This window comes from Triticum dicoccoides, chromosome 2B (genome assembly GCF_002162155.2).
Source record: "Triticum dicoccoides isolate Atlit2015 ecotype Zavitan chromosome 2B, WEW_v2.0, whole genome shotgun sequence".
Taxonomy (NCBI): domain Eukaryota; kingdom Viridiplantae; phylum Streptophyta; class Magnoliopsida; order Poales; family Poaceae; genus Triticum; species Triticum dicoccoides.
The window spans coordinates 420,765,639-420,786,162 of NC_041383.1; the positions used below are offsets into that span (position 1 = coordinate 420,765,639).

At 46.7% G+C, this 20,524-nt stretch overlaps 1 protein-coding gene across 1 annotated transcript in view; it reads left to right on the forward strand.

Annotated features, from left to right (window-relative positions):
• Positions 1-19,669: 19,669 nt before the first annotated feature.
• LOC119363998 (7-deoxyloganetin glucosyltransferase-like) overlaps positions 19,670-20,524 on the forward strand; it is a 1,819-nt gene continuing 964 nt past the window's right edge. Inside the window, exons 1-2 of the mRNA XM_037629386.1 lie at positions 19,670-20,229; positions 20,328-20,524. The exon at positions 20,328-20,524 is cut by the window's right edge and continues 964 nt beyond it. Of these exons, the coding sequence (XP_037485283.1) occupies positions 19,716-20,229; positions 20,328-20,524 (711 nt within the window). The 5' untranslated portion in view covers positions 19,670-19,715. The remainder of the gene's footprint in view (positions 20,230-20,327) is intronic.

Consider the following 20,524-nt stretch of genomic DNA (forward strand, 5'->3'; position numbering starts at 1 on the left):
CGTCCGCCACTTAAGTCCCATCCAAAATCCTCTCTGCCCGAAAACCCTATTGGCATCGCGCATTCATGCTTGTCAACACCTCTCCAGAGCGAACGTGTCTCCACTGTTGGGGAACATAGTAATTTCAAAAATTTCCTATGCACACGCAAGATCATGGTGATGCATAGCAACGAGAGGGGAGAGTGTTGTCCATGTACCCTCGTAGACCGAAAGCTGAAGCGTTAGAACAACGCGGTTGATGTAGTCGTACGTCTTCACGGCCCGACCGATCAAGCACCGAAACTACGGCACCTCCGAGTTCTAGCACACGTTCAGCTCGATGACGATCCCCGTGCTCCGATCCAGCAGAATGTCGGGGAAGAGTTCTGTCAGCATGACGGCGTGGTGACGATCTTGATGTTCTACCGTCGCAGGGCTTCGCCTAAGCACCGCTACAATATTATCGAGGACTATGGTGGAGGGGGCACCGCACACGGCTAAGAGATCAAGAGATCAATTGTTGTGTCTAGAGGTGCCCCCCTGCCCCCGTATATAAAGGAGCCAAGGGGGAGGGGCCGGCCGGCCAAGGAGGTGCGTGCCAAGGGGAGTCCTACTCCCACCGGGAGTAGGACTCTCTCCTTTCCTTGTTGGACTAGGAGAAGGGGGAAGGAGGAGGGAGAGAGGAAGGAAAGGGGGGCGCCGCCCCCCTCTCCTTGTCCTATTTGGACTAAGGGGGGAGGGGCGCGCGGCCCTGCCCTAGCCTCCTCTCCTCTTCTCCACTAAGGCCCATGTAGGCCCATTAAGCCCCCGGGGGGTTCCGGTAACCTCCCAGTACTCCGATAAAACCCCGATTTCAGCCGGAACACTTCCGACATCCAAATATAGGCTTCCAATATATCAATCTTCATGTCTCGACCATTTTGAGACTCCTCGTCATGTCTGTAATCTCATCCGGGACTCCGACCAAACTTCGGTACATCAAAACTCATAAACTCGTAATATAATTGTCATCGAAACCTTAAGCGTGCGGACCCTACGGGTTCGAGAACTATGTAGACATGACCGAGACTCGTTTCCGGTCAATAACCAATAGCGGAACTTGGATGCTCATATTGGCTCCTACATATTCTACGAAGATCTTTATCGGTCAAACCGCATAACAACATACGTTGTTCGCTTTGTCATTGGTATGTTACTTACCCGAGATTCGATCGTCGGTATCCTAATACTTAGTTCAATCTCGTTACTGGCAAGTCTCTTTACTCGTTACATAATGCATCATTCCGTAACTAACTCATTAGCTACATTGCTTGCAAGGCTTATTTTGATGTGCATTACCGAGAGGGCCCAGAGATACCTCTCCGACAATCGGAGTGACAAAACCTAATCTCGAAATACACCAACTCAACATGTACCTTTGGAGACACCTGTAGAGCTCCTTTATAATCACCCAGTTACGTTGTGACGTTTGGTAGCACACAAAGTGTTCCTCCGATAAACGGGAGTTGCATAATCTCATAGTTATAGGAACTTGTATAAGTCATGAAGAAAGCAATAGTAACATACTAAACGATCAAGTGCTAAGCTAACGGAATGGGTCAAGTCAATCACATCATTCTCCTAATGATGTGATCTCGTTAATCAAATGACAACACATGTCTATGGTTAGGAAACATAACCATCTTTGATTAATGAGCTAGTCAAGTAGAGGCATACTAGTGACAATAACTTTATTATTGCCTCTAAGGCATATTTCCTTCAGTCTCCCACTTGCACTAGAGTCAATAATCTAGATTACATAGTAATGATTCTAACACCCATGGATTCTTGGTGCTGATCATGTTTTGCTCGTGGAAGAGGCTTAGTCAACGGGTCTGAAACATTCAGATCCGTATGTATCTTGCAAATCTCTATGTCTCCCACCTGGACTTGGTCCCGGATGGAATTGAAGCGTCTCTTGATGTGCTTGGTCCTCTTGTGAAATCTGGATTCCTTTGCCAAGGCAATTGCACCAGTATTGTCACAGAAGATCTTCATTGGTCCCGATGCACTAGGTATGACACCTAGATCGGAAATGAACTCCTTCATCCAGACTCCTTCATTTGCTGCTTCCGAAGCAGCTATGTACTCCGCTTCGCATGTAGATCCTGCCACGACGCTTTGTTTAAAACTGCACCAACTTACAGCTCCACCATTTAATAAAAACACGTATCCGGTTTGCGATTTAGAATCGTCCAGATCAGTGTCAAAGCTTGCATCGACGTAACCATTTACGACTAGCTCTTTGTCACCTCCATAAACGAGAAACATATCCTTAGTCCTTTTCAGGTATTTCAGGATATTCTTGACCGCTGTCCAGTGCTCCACTCCTGGATTACTTTGGTACCTACCTGCCAAGCTTATTGCTAAGCATACGTCAGGTCTGGTACACAGCATTGCATACATGATAGAGCCTATGGCTGAAGCATAGGGACCATCTTTCATTTTCTCTCTATCTTCTGCTGTGGTCGGGCATTGAGTCTGACTCAACTTCACACCTTGTAATACCGGCAAGAACCCTTTCTTTGCCTGATCCATTTTGAACATTTTCAAAACTTTATCAAGGTATGTGCTTTCTGAAAGTCCAATTAAGCGTCTTGATCTATCTCTATAGATCTTGATGCCCAATATGTAAGCAGCTTCACCGAGGTCTTTCATTGAAAAACTTTTATTCAAGTATCCCTTTATGCTATCCAGAAATTCTATATCATTTCCAATTAACAATATGTCATCTACATATAATATCAGAAATGCTACAGAGCTCCCACTCACTTTCGTGTAAATACAGGCTTCTCCAAAAGTCTGTATAAAACCATATGCTTTGATCACACTATCAAAGCATTTATTCCAACTCCGAGATGCTTGCACTAGTCCATAAATGGATCGCTGGAGCTTGCACACTTTGTTAGCATCTTTTGGATCGACAAAACCTTCCGGTTGCATCATATACAACTCTTCTTCCAGAAATCCATTCAGGAATGCAGTTTTGACATCCATTTGCCAAATTTCATAATCATAAAATGCGGCAATTGCTAACATGATTCGGACAGACTTAAGCATCGCTACGGGTGAGAAAGTCTCATCGTAGTCAACTCCTTGAACTTGTCGAAAACCTTTCGCAACAAGTCGAGCTTTGTAGACAGTTACATTACCATCAACGTCAGTCTTCTTCTTGAAGATCCATTTATTTTTGATGGCTTGCCGATCATCGGGCAAGTTAACCAAAGTCCATACTTTGTTCTCATACATGGATCACATCTCAGATTTCATGGCCTCAAGCCATTTTGCGGAATCTGGGCTCATCATCGCTTCCTCATAGTTCGTACGTTCGCCATGGTCAAGTAACATGACTTCCAGAATAGGATTACCGTACCACTCTGGTGCGGATCTTACTCTGGTAGACCTACGAGGTTCGGCAGTAACTTGATCTGAAGTTTCATGATCATTATCATTAGCTTCCTCACTGATTGGTGTAGTTGTCACAGGAACCGGTTCTTGTGATGAACTACTTTCCAACAAGGGAGCAGGTACAATTACCTCATCAAGTTCTACTTTCCTCCCACTCACTTCTTTCGAGAGAAACTCCTTCTCTAGAAAGGATCCGAATTTAGCAACAAAAATCTTGCCCTCAGATCTGTGATAGAAGGTGTACCCAATAGTCTCTTTTGGGTATCCTATGAAGACACATTTCTCCGATTTGGGTTCGAGCTTATCTGGTTGAAGTTTCTTCACATAAGCATCGCAGCCCCAAACTTTAAGAAACGACAACTTTGGTTTCTTGCCAAACCACAGTTCATAAGGCGCCGTCTCAACGGATTTTGATGGTGCCCTATTTAACGTGAATGCGGCCGTCTCTAAAGCATAACACCAAAACGATAGTGGTAAATCAGTAAGAGACATCATAGATTGCACCATATCTAGTAAAGTACGATTATGACGTTCGGACACACCATTTCGTTGTGGTGTTCCGGGTGGCGTGAGTTGCGAAACTATTCCGCATTGTTTCAAATGTAAACCAAACTCGTAACTCAAATATTCTCCTCCACGATCAGATCGTAGAAATTTTATTTTCTTGTTACGATGATTTTCCACTTCACTCTGAAATTCTTTGAACTTTTCAAATGTTTCAGACTTGTGTTTCATCAAGTAGATATACCCATATCTGCTCAAATCATCTGTGAAGGTGAGAAAATAACGATACCCGTCGCGAGCCTCAATATTCATTGGACCACATACATCAGTATGTATGATTTCCAACAAATCAGTTGCTCGCTCCATAGTTCCGGAGAACGGCGTTTTAGTCATCTTGCCCATGAGGCACGGTTCGCAAGTGCCAAGTGATTCATAATCAAGTGATTCCAGAAGTCCATCAGTATGGAGTTTCTTCATGCGCTTTACACCGATATGACCCAAATGGCAGTGCCACAAATAAGTTGCACTATCATTATCAACTCTCATCTTTTGGCTTCAACATTATGAATATGTGTATCACTAATATCGAGATTTAATAAAAATAGACCACTCTTCAAGGGTGCATGACCATAAAAGATATTACTCATATAAATAGAACAACCATTATTCTCTGATTTAAATGAATAACCGTCTCGCATCAAACAAGATCCAGATATAGTGTTCATGCTTAACGCTGGCACCAAATAACAATTATTTAGTTCTAAAACTAATCCCGATGGTAGATGTAGAGGTAGCGTGCCGACCGCGATCACATCGACTTTGGAACCATTTCCCACGCGCATCGTCACCTCGTCCTTAGCCAATCTTCGCTTAATCCGTAGTCCCTGTTTCGAGTTGCAAATATTAGCAACAGAACCAGCATCAAATACCCAGGTGCTATTGCGAGCATTAGTAAGGTATACATCAATAACATGTATATCACATATACCTTTGTTCACTTTGCCATCCTTCTTATCCGCCAAATACTTGGGGCAGTTCCGCTTCCAGTGTCCAATCTGCTTGAAGTAGAAGCACTCAGTCTCACGCTTAGATCTAGATTTGGGTTTCTTCTCTTGAGAAGCAACTTGTTTGCTGTTCTTCTTGAAATTCCCCTTCTTCTTCCCTTTGCCCTTTTTCTTGAAACTGGTTGTTTTATTGACCATCAACACTTGATGCTCCTTCTTGATTTCTACCTCCGCAGCCTTTAGCATTGTGAAGAGCTCGGGAATAGTCTTGTCCATCCCTTGCATATTATAGTTCATCACGAAGATCTTGTAGCTTGGTGACAGTGATTGAAGAATTCTGTCAATGACACTATCATCAGGAAGATTAACTCCCGGTTGAATCAAGTGATTATTATACCCAGACATTTTGAGTATGTGTTCACTGACAGAACTATTCTCCTCCATCTTACAGCTATAGAACTTATTGGAGACTTCATATCTCTCAATCCGGGCATTTGCTTGAAATATTAACTTCAACTCCTGGAACATCTCATATGCTCCATGACGTTCAAAACATCGTTGAAGCCCCGGTTCTAAGCCGAAAAGCATGGCACACTAAACTATCGAGTAGTCATCAGCTTTGCTCTGCCAGACGTTCTTAACGTCGTCAGTTGCATCTGCAGCAGGCCTGGCACCCAGCGGTGCTTCCAGGACGTAATTCTTCCGTGCAGCAATGAGGATAATCCTCAAGTTACGGACCCAGTCCGTGTAATTGCTACCATCATCTTTCAACTTAGCTTTCTCAAGGAGCGCATTAAAATTCAACGGAACAACAGCACGAGCCATCTATCTACAACAAACATAGACAAGCAAAATACTATCAGGTACTAAGTTCATGATAAATTTAAGTTCAATTAATCATATTACTTAAGAACTCCCACTTAGACAGACATCGCTCTAGTCATCTAAGTGATCACGTGATCCAAATCAACTAAACCATGTCCGATCATCACGTGAGATGGAGTAGTTTCAATGGTGAACATCACTATGTTGATCATATCTACTATATGATTCACGTTCGACCTTTCGGTCTCCGTGTTCCGAGGCCATATCTGTATATGCTAGGCTCGTCAAGTTTAACCTGAGTATTCCATGTGTGCAACTGTTTTGCACCCGTTGTATTTGAACGTAGAGCCTATCACACCCGATCATCACGTGGTGTCTTAGCACGAAGAACTTTCACAACGGTGCATACTCAGGGAGAACACTTCTTAATTATTAGTGAGAGATCATCTTAAAATGCTACCGTCAATCAAAGCAAGATAAGATGCATAAAGGATAAACATCACATGCAATCAATATAAGTGATATGATATGGCCTTCATCATCTTGTGCCTGTGATCTCCATCTCCGAAGCACCGTCGTGATCACCATCGTCACCGGCGCGACACCTTGATCTCCATCGTAGCATCGTGGTCATTTACGCCATCTATTGCTTCTACGACTATCGCTACCGCTTAGTGATAAAGTAAAGCAATTACAGGGCATTTGCATTTCATACAATAAAGTGACAACCATATGGCTCCTGCCAGTTGCCGATAACTTCGGTTACAAAACATGATCATCTCATACAATAAAATATAGCATCACGTCTTGACCATATCACATCACAGCATGCCCTGCAAAAACAAGTTAGACGTCCTCTACTTTGTTGTTGCAAATTTTACATGGTGCTACAGGCTGAGCAAGAACCGTTCTTATCTACGCATCAAAACCACAACGATAGTTCGTTAAATTAGTGATGTTTTAACCTTCGCAAGGACCGGGCGTAGCCACACTCGGTTCAACTAAAGTTGGAGAAACAAACACCCGCCAGCCACCTGTGTGCAAAGCACGTCGGTAGAATCAGTCTCGCGTAAGCGTACGCGTAATGTCGGTCCGGGCCGCTTCATCCAACAATACCGCCGAACCAAAGTATGACATGCTGGTAAGCAGTATGACTTGTATCACCCACAACTCACTTGTGTTCTACTCGTGCATATAACATCTACGCATAAACCAGGCTCGGATGCCACGGTTGGGGAACGTAGTAATTTCAAAAAAATTCCTACGCACACGCAAGATCATGGTGATGCATAGCAATGAGAGGGGAGAGTGTTGTCCATGTACCCTCGTAGACCGAAAGCGGAAGCGTTAGAACAACGCGGTTGATGTAGTCGTACGTCTTCACGACCCGACCGATCAAGCACCGAAACTACGACACCTCTGAGTTCTAGCACATGTTCAGCTCGATGACGATCCCCGTACTCCGATCCAGCAGAATATTGGGGAAGAGATCCGTCAGCACGACGGCGTGGTGACGATTCTGATGTTCTACCTGTTGGAAATATGCCCTAGAGGCAATGATAAATTAGTTATTATTATTATATTTCCATGTTCATGATAAACGTTTATTACCCATGCTATAATTGTATTGATAGGAAACTCAGATACATGTGTGGGTACATAAACAACACCATGTCCCTAGTAAGCCTCTAGTTGACTAGCTCGTTGATCAACAGATGGTTACGGTTTCCTGACCATGGACATTGGATGTCGTTGATAACGGGATCACATCATTTGGAGAATGATGTGATGGACAAGACCCAATCCCAAGCCTAGCACAAAGATCGTAGTTCATATGCTAAAGCTTTTCTAATGTCAAGTATCATTTCCTTAGACCATGAGATTGTGCAACTCCCGGATACCGTAGGAATGCTTTGGGTGTACCAAACGTCACAACGTAACTGGGTGGCTACAAAGGTGCACTACAGGTATCTCCGAAAGTATCTGTTGGGTTGGCACGAATCGAGACTGGGATTTGTCACTCCGTGTGATGGAGAGGTATCTCTGGGCCCACTCGGTAGGACATCATCATAATGTGGACAATGTGACCAAGGGGTTGATCACGGGATGATGTGTTACGGAACAAGTAAAGAGACTTCCCGGTAACGAGATTGAACAAGGTATCGGTATACCGACGATCGAATCTCGGGCAAGTACAATACCGCTAGACAAAGGGAATTGTATACGGGATCGATTGAGTCCTTGACATCGTGGTTCATCCAATGAGATCATCGTGAAACATGTGGGAGCCAACATGGGTATCCAGATCCCGCTATTGGTTATTGACCGGAGAACGTCTCGGTCATGTCTACATGTCTCCCGAACCCGTAGGGTCTACACACTTAAGGTTCGATGATGCTAGGGTTATAAAGGAAGTTTGTATGTGGTTACCGAATGTTGTTCGGAGTCCCGGATGAGATCCCGGACATCACGAGGAGTTCCAGAATGGTCCGGAGGTAAAGATTTATATATGGAAAGTTGTTGTTCGGGTTCCGGAAAAAGTTCGGGTTTTTTTGGTATTGTACCGGGAAGCTTCCAGAAGGTTCCGGAGGATTCCGGAGGGGTACGGAGGTCCGGAAATTGTTCCACCACGTCCAATACAGTAGCATGGGCTGTAGGGGGCACCCTAGCCTTAATGGGCCAGGGGCACCAGCCCCCCAAGGCCCATGCGCATGGGAAGGGGAAAACCCTAAGGGGGAGGGCCTCCACTTGACTTGGGAGGCACTCCTCCCCCCTTGGCCGCCGCCCACTCCTCAGATTGGATCTGAGGGGGCCGGCCCCCCTCTCCCTTGCCCCTATATATATGTGGGGGTGGGAGGGCAGCCGCACCACATGTTCTGGCGCAGCCCTCCCAGTACTCCTCCTCTCCCGCGGTGCTTGGCGAAGCCCTGCAGGATTGCCACGCTCCTCCATCACCACCACGCCGTTGTGCTGCTGCTGGATGGAGTCTTCCTCAACCTCTCCCTCTCTCCTTGCTGGATCAAGGCATAGGAGACGTCACCGGGCTGTACGTGTGTTGAACGCGGAGGTGCCGTCCGTTCGGCACTAGGATCTCCGGTGATTTGGATCACGACGAGTACGACTCCTTCAACCCCGTTCTCTTGAACGCTTCCGCCTAGCAATCTACAAGGGTATGTAGATGCACTCTCCTTCCCCTCATTGCTGGTTTCTCCATAGATAGATCTTGGTGACACGTAGGAAAATTTTGAATTTCTGCTACGTTCCCCAACAGTGGCATCATGAGCTAGGTCTATTGCGTAGATTCTTTGCACGAGTAGAACACAAAGTAGTTGTGGGTGTTGATTTTGTTCAATATGCTTACCGTTACTAGTCCAATCTTGTTTCGACGGTATTGTGGGATGAAGCGGCCCGGACCGAGCTTACACGTACTCTTACGTGAGACAGGTTCCACCGACTGACATGCACTTGGTGCATAAGGTGGCTAGCGGGTGCCAGTCTCTCCCACTTTAGTCGGAACGGATTCGATGAAAAGGGTCCTTATGAAGGGTAAATAGCAATTGACGTATCACGTTGTGGTTTTGCGTAGGTAAGAAACGTTCTTGCTAGAAACCCATAGCAGCCACGTAAAACATGCAAACAACAATTAGAGGACGTCTAACTTGTTTTTGCAGGGTATGCTATGTGATGTGATATGGCCAAGAAGAATGTGATGAATGATATGTGATGTATGAGATTGATCATGTTCTTGTAATAGGAATCACGACTTGCATGTCGATGAGTATGACAACCGGCAGGAGCCATAGGAGTTGTCTTAATTTATTGTATGACCTGTGTGTCATTAAACGACGTCATGTAATTACTTTACTTTATTGCTAACCGGTAGCCATAGTAGTAGAAGTAATAGTTGGCGAGACAACTTCATGAAGACACGATGATGGAGATCATGATGATGGAGATCATCGTGTCATGCCGGTGATGATGATGATCATGGAGCCCCGAAGATGGAGATCAAAAGGAGCAAAATGATATTGGCCATATCATGTCACTATTTGATTGCATGTGATGTTTATCATGTTTATGCATCTTATTTGCTTAGAACGACAGTAGTAAATAAGATGATCCCTCATTAAAATTTCAAGAAGGTGTTCCCCCTAACTGTGCACCGTTGCGGAAGTTCATCGTTTCGAAGCACCACGTGATGATCGGGTGTGATAGATTCTTACGTTCACATACAACGGGTGTAAGCCAGATTTACACACACAGAACACTTAGGTTAACTTGACGAGCCTAGCATGTACAGACATGGCCTCGGAACACAAGAGACCGAAAGGTCGAGCATGAGTCGTATAGTAGATACGATCAACATGAAGATGTTCACCGATGATGACTAGTCCGTCTCACGTGATGATCGGACACGGCCTAGTTGACTCGGATCATGTAATCACTGAGATGACTAGAGGGATGTCTTTCTGAGTGGGAGTTCATTAGATGAACTTAATTATCCTGAACATAGTCAAAAAGCCCTTTGCAAATTATGTCAAAGCTCGCGCTTTAGTTCCACTGTTTAGATATGTTCCTAGAGAAAATATAGTTGAAAGTTGACAGTAGCGATTATGCGGACAGTAGAAAGCTTATGTCCTTAATGCACCGCTTAGTGTGCTGAACCCCAATCGTCGTCTGTGGATGTTGCGAATATCGGACATACACGATAACTACGTGATAGTTCAGTTAAACGGTTTAGAGTTGAGGCACCAAAGACGTTTTTCGAAACGTCGCGGAACATATGAGATGTTTCGAGGGCTGAAATTGGGATTTCAGGCTCGTGCCCACGTCAAGAGGTATAAGACCTCCGACAATTTTCTTAGCCTGCAAACTAACGGAGAAAAGCTCAATCGTTGAGCTTGTGCTCAGATTGTCTGAGTGCAACAATCACTTGAATCGAGTGGGAGTTGATCTTCCAGATGAGATAGTGATGTTTCTCCAAAGTCATTGCCACCAAGCTGCTAGAGCTTCGTGCTGAACTATAACATATCAGGGATAGATGATCTTTGAGGTATTCACGATGTTTGACACCGCGAAAGTAGAAATCAAGAAGGAGCATCAATTGTTAATGGTTGGTGAAACCACTAGTTTCAAGAGGGGCAAGGGCAAGAAGGGACACTTCATGAAACGACAAATCAGTTGCTGCTCTAGTGAAGAAACCCAAGGTTGAACCCAAAACCGAGACTAAGTGCTTCTGTAATAAGGGGAACAGCCACTGGAGCAGTATTACCCTAGATACTTGGTAGATAAGAAGGCTGGCAAGGTCGATAGAAGTATATTGGATACACATTATGTTAATGTGTACTTTACTAGTACTCCTAGTAGCACCAGGGTATTAGATACCGGTCCGGTTGTTAAGTGTTAGTAACTCGGAATAAAAGCTACGGAATAAACGGAGACTAGCTAAAGGTGAGCTGATGATATGTATTGGAAGTGTTTCCAAGGTTGATGTGATCAAGCATCGCACGCTCCCTCTATCATCGAGATTTGGTGTTTGCGTTGAGCATAGACATGATTGGACTATGTCTATCGCAATACGGTTATTCATTTAAGGAGAATAATGGTTACTCTGTTTATTTGAATAATACCTTCAATGGTCTTGCACCTAAAAGAATGGTTTATTGAATCTCGATCGTAGTGATACACATTTTCATGCCAAAAATTAGTAATGATAGTACCACTTACTTGTGGCACTGCCATGTAAGTCATATTGGTGTAAAACGCATGAAGAAGCTCCATGTTGATGGATCTTTGGACTCACTCGTTTTTGAAAAGTTTGAGACATGCAAACCATGTCTATTGGTGTATACGCATGAAGAAACTCCATGCAGATGGATCGTTTGGACTCACTTGATTTTGAATCACTTGAGCTATGCAAATCATACCACATAGGCAAGATGACTGAAAAGCCTCGTTTTCAGTAAGATGGAACAAGATAGCAACTTGTTGGAAGTAACACATTTTGATGTGTGCAGTCCAATGAGTGCTGAGGCATGCAGTGAATATCGTTATGTTCTTACTTCACAGATGATTCGAGTAGATGTTGAGTATATTTACTTGATGAAACACAATTATTGAATGGTTCAAGTAATTTCAGAGTGAAATTGAAGATCATTGTGACAAGAGGATAAAATGTCTATGATATGATCATAGAGATGAGTATCTGAGTTACGAGTTTGGCACACAATTAAGACATTGTGGAGATTGTTTCACAACCAATACCGCCTGGAACACCATAGTGTGATGGTGTGTCCGAACATCATAGTTGCACCCTATTGGATATGGTGCGTACCATGATGTCTCTTATCGAATTACCACTATCGTTCATGGGTTAGGCATTAGAGACAACCGCACTCACTTTAAATAGGGCACCACGTAATTCCATTGAGACGACACCGTTTTGAACTGTGGTTTGGAGAAACCTAAGTTGTCGTTTCTTAAAGGTTTGGGGCTGCGACGCTTATGTGAAAAGTTTCAGGTTGATAAGCTCGAACCCAAAGCGGATAAAATGCATCTTCATAGGACACCCAAAACAGTTGGGTATACCTCCTAATTCAGATCCGAAAGCAATAGGGATTGTTTCTTGAATCGGGTCCTTTCTCGAGGAAAGGTTTGTCTCAAAAATTGAGTGGGAGGATGGTGGAGACTTGATGAGGTTATTGAACCGTCACTTCAACAAGTGTGTAGCAGGGCACAGGAAGTTGTTCCTGTGGCGTCTACACCAATTGAAGTAGAAGCTTATGATACTGATCATGAAGTTTTTGGATCAAGTCACTACCGTACCTCGTAGGGTGACAAGGATGCATACTGCTTCAGAGTGGTACAGTAATCCTGTCTTGAAGGTCATGTTGATAGACAACAATGAACCTACGAGCTATGGAGAAGCGATGGTGGGCCCATATTCCGACAAATGGTTAGAAGCCATGAAATCCGAGATAGGATCCATGTATCAGAACAAAGCATGGACTTTGGTGGACTTGCCCGATGATCAGCAAGCTATTGAGATAAATGGATCTTTAAGAAGAAGACGGACATGGACGGTAATGTCACCGTCTATGAAGCTCGACTTGTGGCTAAGAGTTTTTCACAAGTTCAAGGAGTTGACTACAATGAGATTTTCTCATCCGTAGCGATGCTTAAGTCCGTCAGAATCATGTTAGCATTAGCTGCAATCTGGCAGATGGATGTCAAAACGAGTTTCCTTACCAGTTTTCATAAGGAAAGGTTGTATGTAATACAATCAGAAAGGTTTTGTCGATCCTAAGGATGCTAAAAGGTATGCTAGCTCCAGCGATCTTTCCATGGACTGGAGTAAGCATCTCGGAGTTGGAATGTACACTTTGATATGATGATCAAAGATTTTGGGTTTTACAAAGTTTATGAGAAACTCGTATTTCCAAAGAAGTGAGTGGGAGCACTATAGAATTTCTGATGAGTATATGTTGTTGACATATTGTTGATCAGAATTGATGTAGAAATTCTAGAAAGCATATAGGGTTGTTTGAAAAGTGTTTTTCAATGGAAAACCTGGATTAGGCTACTTGAACAATAAGCATCAAGATCTATAAGATAGATCAAAATGCTTAATAATACTTTCAAATGAGCACATACCTTGACATGATCTTGAAGGTGTTCAAGATGGATCAGTCAAAGAAGGAGTTCTTGCCTGAGTTGTAAGGTATGAAGTTAAGAGTTAAAGCTCGACCACGGCAGAAGAGAAACAAAGGACGAAGGCCGCCCCCTATGCTTCAGACGTAGGCTCTATAGTATGCTATGCTGTGTACCGCACCGGAAGTGTGCCTTGCCATGAGTCAGTCAAGGGGTACCGGATCATTGGACAGCGGTCAAAATTGTCCTTGGAGTAAATATGGACAGGTTTCTCAATTATGGAGGTGATAAAGAGTTCGGCGTAAAGGGTTATGTCGATGCAAGCTTTAACACCTATCTGAATGACTCTGAGTAGCAAACCAGATACGTATAGTGGAGCAACCATTTGGAATAGCTCCAAGTGGAGTGCGGAAGCAACATTTACAATATGACATAGAGAATTGCGAAGTACATACGGATCTGAATGTTGCAGATCCGTTGACTAAAACCTCTCTCACAAGCAAAACATGATCAAACCCCAGAACACATTGAGACTTAATCACATGGTGATGTGAACTAGTTTAGACACTAGTAAACTCTTTGTATGTTGGTCACATGGCGATGTGACCTGTCTGTTTTAATCACATGGCGATGTGAACTAGATTATTGACTCTAGTGCAAGTGGGAGACTGCTGGAAATATGCCCTAGAGGCAATGATAAATTATTTATTATTATTATATTTCCATGTTCATGATAATCGTTTATTACCCATGCTACAATTGTATTGATAGGAAACTCAGATACATGTGTGGGTACATAAACAACACCATGTCCCTAGTAAGCCTCTAGTTGACTAGCTCGTTGATCAACATATGGTTACGGTTTCCTGACCATGGACATTGGATGTCGTTGATAACGGGATCACATCATTTGGAGAATGATGTGATGGACAAGACCCAATCCTAAGCCTAGCACAAAGATCGTAGTTCGTATGCTAAAGCTTTTCTAATGTCAAGTATCATTTCCTTAGACCATGAGATTGTGCAACTCCCGGATACCGTAGGAATGCTTTGGGTGTACCAAACGTCACAACGTAACTGGGTGGCTATAAAGGTGCACTACAGGTATCTCCGAAAGTATTTGTTGGGTTGGCACGAATTGAGACTGAGATTTGTCACTCCGTGTGACGGAGAGGTATCTCTGGGCCCACTCGGTAGGACATCATCATAATGTGCACAATGTGACCAAGGGGTTGATCACGGGATAATGTGTTACGGAACAAGTAAAGAGACTTGCCGGTAACGAGATTGAACAAGGTATCGGTATACCGACGATCGAATCTCGGGCAAGTACAATACCGCTAGACAAAGGGAATTGTATACGGGATCGATTGAGTCCTTGACATCGTGGTTCATCCAATGAGATCATCGTGAAACATGTGGGAGCCAACATGGGTATCCAGATCCCGCTGTTGGTTATTGACCGGAGAACGTCTCGGTCATGTCTACATGTCTCCCGAACCCGTAGGGTCTACACACTTAAGGTTCGATGACGCTAGGGTTATAAAGGAAGTTTGTATGTGGTTACCGAATGTTGTTCGGAGTCCCGGATGAGATCCCGGACATCACGAGGAGTTCCGGAATGGTCCGGAGGTAAAGATTTATATATGGAAAGTTGTTGTTCGGGTTCCAGAAAAAGTTCGGGTTTTTTCGGTATTGTACCGGGAAGCTTCCAGAAGGTTCCGGAGGGGTCCGGAGGTCCGAAATTGTTCCACCACGTCCAATACAGTAGCATGGGCTGTACGGGGGCGCCCTAGACTTAATGGGCCAGGGGCACCAGCCCTCCCAAGGCCCATGCGCATGGGAAGGGGAAAACCCTAAGGGGGAGGGCCTCCACTTGACTTGGGAGGCACTCCTCCCCCCCTTGGCCGCCACCCCCTCCTCAGATTGGATCTGAGGGGGCCGGCCCCCCTCTCCCTTGCCCCTATATATATGTGGGGGTGGGAGGGCAGCCGCACCACATGTTCTGGCGCAGCCCTCCCCCTCTCCCAAGTACTCCTCCTCTCCCGCGGTGCTTGGCGAAGCCCTGCAGGATTGCCACGCTCCTCCATCACCACCACGCCGTTGTGCTGCTGCTGGATGGAGTCTTCCTCAACGTCTCCCTCTCTCCTTGCTGGATCAAGGCATGGGAGACGTCACCGGGTTGTACGTGTGTTGAATGTGGAGGTGCCGTCCGTTCGGCACTAGGATCTTCGGTGATTTGGATCACGACGAGTACGACTCCTTCAACCCCGTTCTCTTGAACGCTTCCGCTTAGGGATCTACAAGGGTATGTAGATGCACTCTCCTTCCCCTCGTTGCTGGTTTCTCCATAGATAGATCTTGGTGACACATAGGAAAATTTTGAATTTCTGCTACATTCCCCAACACTACCGCCGTAGGGCTTCGCCTAAGCACCGCTACAATATTATTGAGGACTATGGTGGAGGGGGGCACCGCACACGGCTAAGAGATCAAGAGATCAATTGTTGTGTCTAGAGATGCACCCTGCCCTCGTATATAAAGGAGCCAAGGGGGAGGGGGCGGCCGGCCAAGGAGGGGCGCGCCAAGGGGAGTCCTACTCCCACCGGGAGTAGGACTCTCTCCTTTCCTTGTTGGACTAGGAGAAGGGGGGAAGGAGGAGGGAGAGAGGAAGGAAAGGGGGGGGGGCGCCGCCCCCTCTCCTTGTCCTATTCGAACTAAGGGGGAGGGGCGCGCGGCCCTACCCTGGCCTCCTCTCCTCTTCTCCACTAAGGCCCATGTAGGCCCATTAAGCCCCCCGGGGGGTTCTGGTAACCTCCCGGTACTCCGGTAAAACCCCGATTTCATCCGGAACACTTCCAACATCCAAATATAGGCTTCCAATATATCAATCTTCATGTCTCGACCATTTCGAGACTCCTCGTCATGTCTGTAATCTCATCCGGGACTCCGAACAAACTTCGGTACATCAAAACTCATAAACTCATAATATAACTATCATCGAAACCTTAAGCGTGCGGACCCTACGGGTTCGAGAACTATGTAGACATGACCGAGACTCGTTCCTGGTCAATAACCAATAGCGGAACCTGGATGCTCATATTGGCTCCTACATATTCTACGAAGATCTTTATCGGTCAAACCGCATAACAACATACGTTGTTCCCTTCGTCATCGGTATGTTACTTACCCGAGATTCGATCGTCGGTATCCTAATACCTAGTTCAATCTCATTACTGGCAAGTCTCTTTAGTCGTTACGTAATGCATCATTCCGTAACTAACTCATTAGCTACATTGCTTGCAAGGCTTATATTGATGTGCATTACCGAGAGGTCCCATAGATACCTCTCCGACAATCGAAGTGACAAAACCTATCTTGAAATACGCCAACTGAACATGTACCTTTGGAGACACCTGTAGACCTCCTTTATAATCACCCAGTTACGTTGTGACGTTTGGTAGCACACAAAGTGTTCCTCCGGTAAACGGGAGTTGCATAATCTCATAGTTATAGGAACTTGTATAAGTCATGAAGAAAGCAATAGCAACATACTAAACGATCAAGTGCTAAGCTAACGGAATGGGTCAAGTCAATCACATCATTCTCCTATGGTGTGATCCCGTTAATCAAATGACAACACATGTCTATGGTTAAGAAACATAACCATCTTTGATTAATGAGCTAGTCAAGTAGAGGCATACTAGTGACATTAAGTTTGTCTATGTATTCACACATGTATCATGTTTCCGGTTAATACAATTCTAGCATGAATAATAAACATTTATCACGATATAAGGAAATAAATAATAACTTTGTTATTGCGTCTAGGGCATATTTCCTTCATCCACGACATTGATGCCGGTCAGAGCGACCCGATCGTAGGAGCGGGTGATGCCGCTTCAAGGCCGACACGATGACCTAGAAGCCTACTCCAACCGCCGTGCCACACTACAGCCGACTTCCCATGGCTTCCCGTCCCTTTGCCTGGCCTGCCTGCGTCTATTTAAGCAGGGCTTCGATGCCGTCCAGACCACACTTCACCACTCCTCTTTCTCTCTGCTCCCATCCTCTCCGATCCTCTCTGCTACGGTGTCGTCCAGACCACCGTCCACACTATGCCGAAGTCATGGTTCTCCGCACCGGCGCTCCAGATTGGCGCCGCTGTCATCGCTCTCCAGGCCCCTCGACCTCCACGGCTACCGGCTCCTCTCATCTCCTTCTACGAGGAGGACCAGTCGTTGCACTTGTACGTGGAGGCGACGGTCCTGGACGATAAGTACATACGGCAAATGGAGCTCATGATGGAGCGATCACTCCGGGACCGTGCACCGTCGCCGCCCTCGCCGCCACCAGTCGCTTGAAGGGGATCCGGCGCCCACGTGCCCTCTCCCTGCATCCCCACACTCAACAACGAAGTCAAAACCGGGCGCCGTGTGAAGGAGGAGCTGGCGTCGCCGGCACACGGCCCTACGACTGCATCGACTAGCCAGCGTTGGCACCGCGACTGAGGCGACAAGGTCGTGAAGGAGGAGGTGTCGCCAGCGATCGCGAAGGTACGCGGGCGCCTCCTCCACTACCTCGATGGCCGCGGCTCCTCGTCGTCGGGCAACATCGTCATGGCGAAGGAGAGGGTGCGAGGCAGGCGACGCGACGGGATGGATGCAACACGTTGCACCCGCATTCGCCAAGTCCGACAATGCGTCGGCCTGGGTCCACTCGACCATGGGCTCGCGGAGGCCTAGGCTCATGAACGGCCGCTGATCACCGCAGAGACGATCATGCGGTGTCGCCACTGTCTTGACGGGGAGCTCGCCAAGATCAATGAGAGTGGTCCTCAACGACACCTTTGCTGCCGCCGACATGGGAAAGGCCGCCAGGGCACCCCGGCCAGGGTCAGCATTGGCCGAGGTGGCCCTCCGCATGGCGAGGAGGAAGCCGAGCGGCTCCTCCGCAACCGCCACACGGCGGCTGGGCAGGGCTGCCGCACCCACGTGCCCTTCTACCATGGGAAGGACTACTCCGACGACAGCACGGATGGCTAGGAGGTGCCGCAGGCTAGCCCGGGACGTCTTACGAGGTCACCATCGGCTACAAGCTAGTTTAGTTTTTTTTTTTTTGAGTTTTACGTGAACGGATGAAATATCGTTCGTTTTATGTGAAGTTATGTTCGAACATAAGTGAATTCTGATGCGTTTTCTTGGAAATGGTCTGCTTCGTTCAAATTAGCTTTGAAATGTATACCGGTACAGTTAGATGGTCGACTTCTATATTACAGTCCGTGGATGTTAATACAATGTCTGCTTTAGGGACTGCGATGCTCTAACCGGCCGGCTGTGTAGCCTGTCACTGGCTCATTGCACCAGCTGCCAGTTATGATGGAATCTTGTCTTAGTTTAATTCAAGCGATCATGCCCCACACGAGCAGACGCCGCCTCTCCACCATCAGGCAGTTGGACCCCAAGCAACGGATCCAGGTAGAACTGAGCATCCGTCCAATCAAAATGGCATCTCGAATCTCGTACAAATCGTTGCCCACCCTCCGGAATACGAGCGCGACTCGATAAATCCAACAGCTCGCCGCCCTAGCAGCAGCAGCCGGTATGCCTTTCGGTCGAGGCCAAGCCGAAGCAACGGGCAGACCAAGGCTACGGCCGTGGCGGTGCATGTGCATGGATGAAGCTGCTGCTACCGGTGGAAACAATCAATCAACGACAACGCAAATCAAACTTGAAGCAAAACGACCATGTGGCCAAAGAACATGGCTTGCGATGGACGGGGGTTTCGTAGAGAGAGCTGACTTCCCGACGATATGACGACTTTGTAAAACAACCGGTCATGCAGCCCACCCCACAACTACTAGAGGTACTACTATATACGTACATTAAAACTGTTTAACTATTTTCTTCTTATAGTAATCCTAATGATTAGTATTGCTGATATTTTCCATAACCACTTGTAGAGATGCAAGTGAAGAAAGTCGTCGTCACCGCAAGACCATCGCATGCGACAAAATCCAAGCAGAAGGCATCTTCTCAAAATGGAAGAGAGAATCCTCCGATCCCGGCGTGTGCAACAAACCCAGGCTAAAACGCATCTTCTAAACTTACCTCTAACCTCGGATCAGTTCATTCGCAAGGAAAAAAGAAGAAGGAAGAGTAACATCGGATCAGTTCACTCTTCACTATATATAGACGGTAGCTTGCACAAGCCATACATACGCACTAGCTAGCTAGCTGCACAGACGCCTCACAAGAGTACAAGAAAGACCCAACACTCGAACAGTACGTACGTAGCTGAGGCGCCATGGGGTCGGAGGCCTGCCATGAGAAGCCGCACGCCGTGATGATCCCGTACCCGGCGCAGGGCCATGTCACGCCCATGATGAAGATGGCCAAGCTGCTCCACGCCCGGGGCTTCCACGTCACCTTCGTCAACACCGAGTTCAACCACCGCCGGCTGCTCCACTCGCGCGGGGCGGGGGCGCTTGACGGCGTCCCGGGCTTCCGCTTCGCCGCCATACCGGATGGGCTGCCGTCGTCCGACGCCGACGCCACGCAGGACGTTCCCGCGCTCTGCAACTCCACCATGACCACCTGCCTCCCCCACCTCCTGGCCCTTCTTGCCAAGCTCAACGACCAGGGTTCCGGGGTGCCGCCGGTCACCTGCCTTGTCGTCGACGGCGTCATGTCGTTCGGTTATAACGCTGCCAAGGAGATTGGCGTGCCCTGCGCGGCCTTGTGGACGGCCAGCGCGTGCGGGTTCATGGGCTACCGCCACTACCCGCAGCTCATCGAGTCGGGTTTCGTGCCTTTCAAAGGTATTACCATTCTACTACTGCTAGCTCCTACTAGATCGTACCTACGTGCATGCATAATTGCATGCTGTAACAAGTGTGGTTTCTTTGCATGCATGCAGATGAGGCTCAGCTCACAGACAAGGCGCACCTGGACACGGTGGTACAGGGCGTGCGCGGCATGTGCAACGGCATGAGGCTGCGGGACTTCCCGTCCTTCATGCGCACCACCGACCGCGGTGACATAATGCTCAACTTCTTCGTGCACGAGGGCGGGCGCCTGTCGCTCCCCACCGCCGTCATGATCAACACGTTCGAC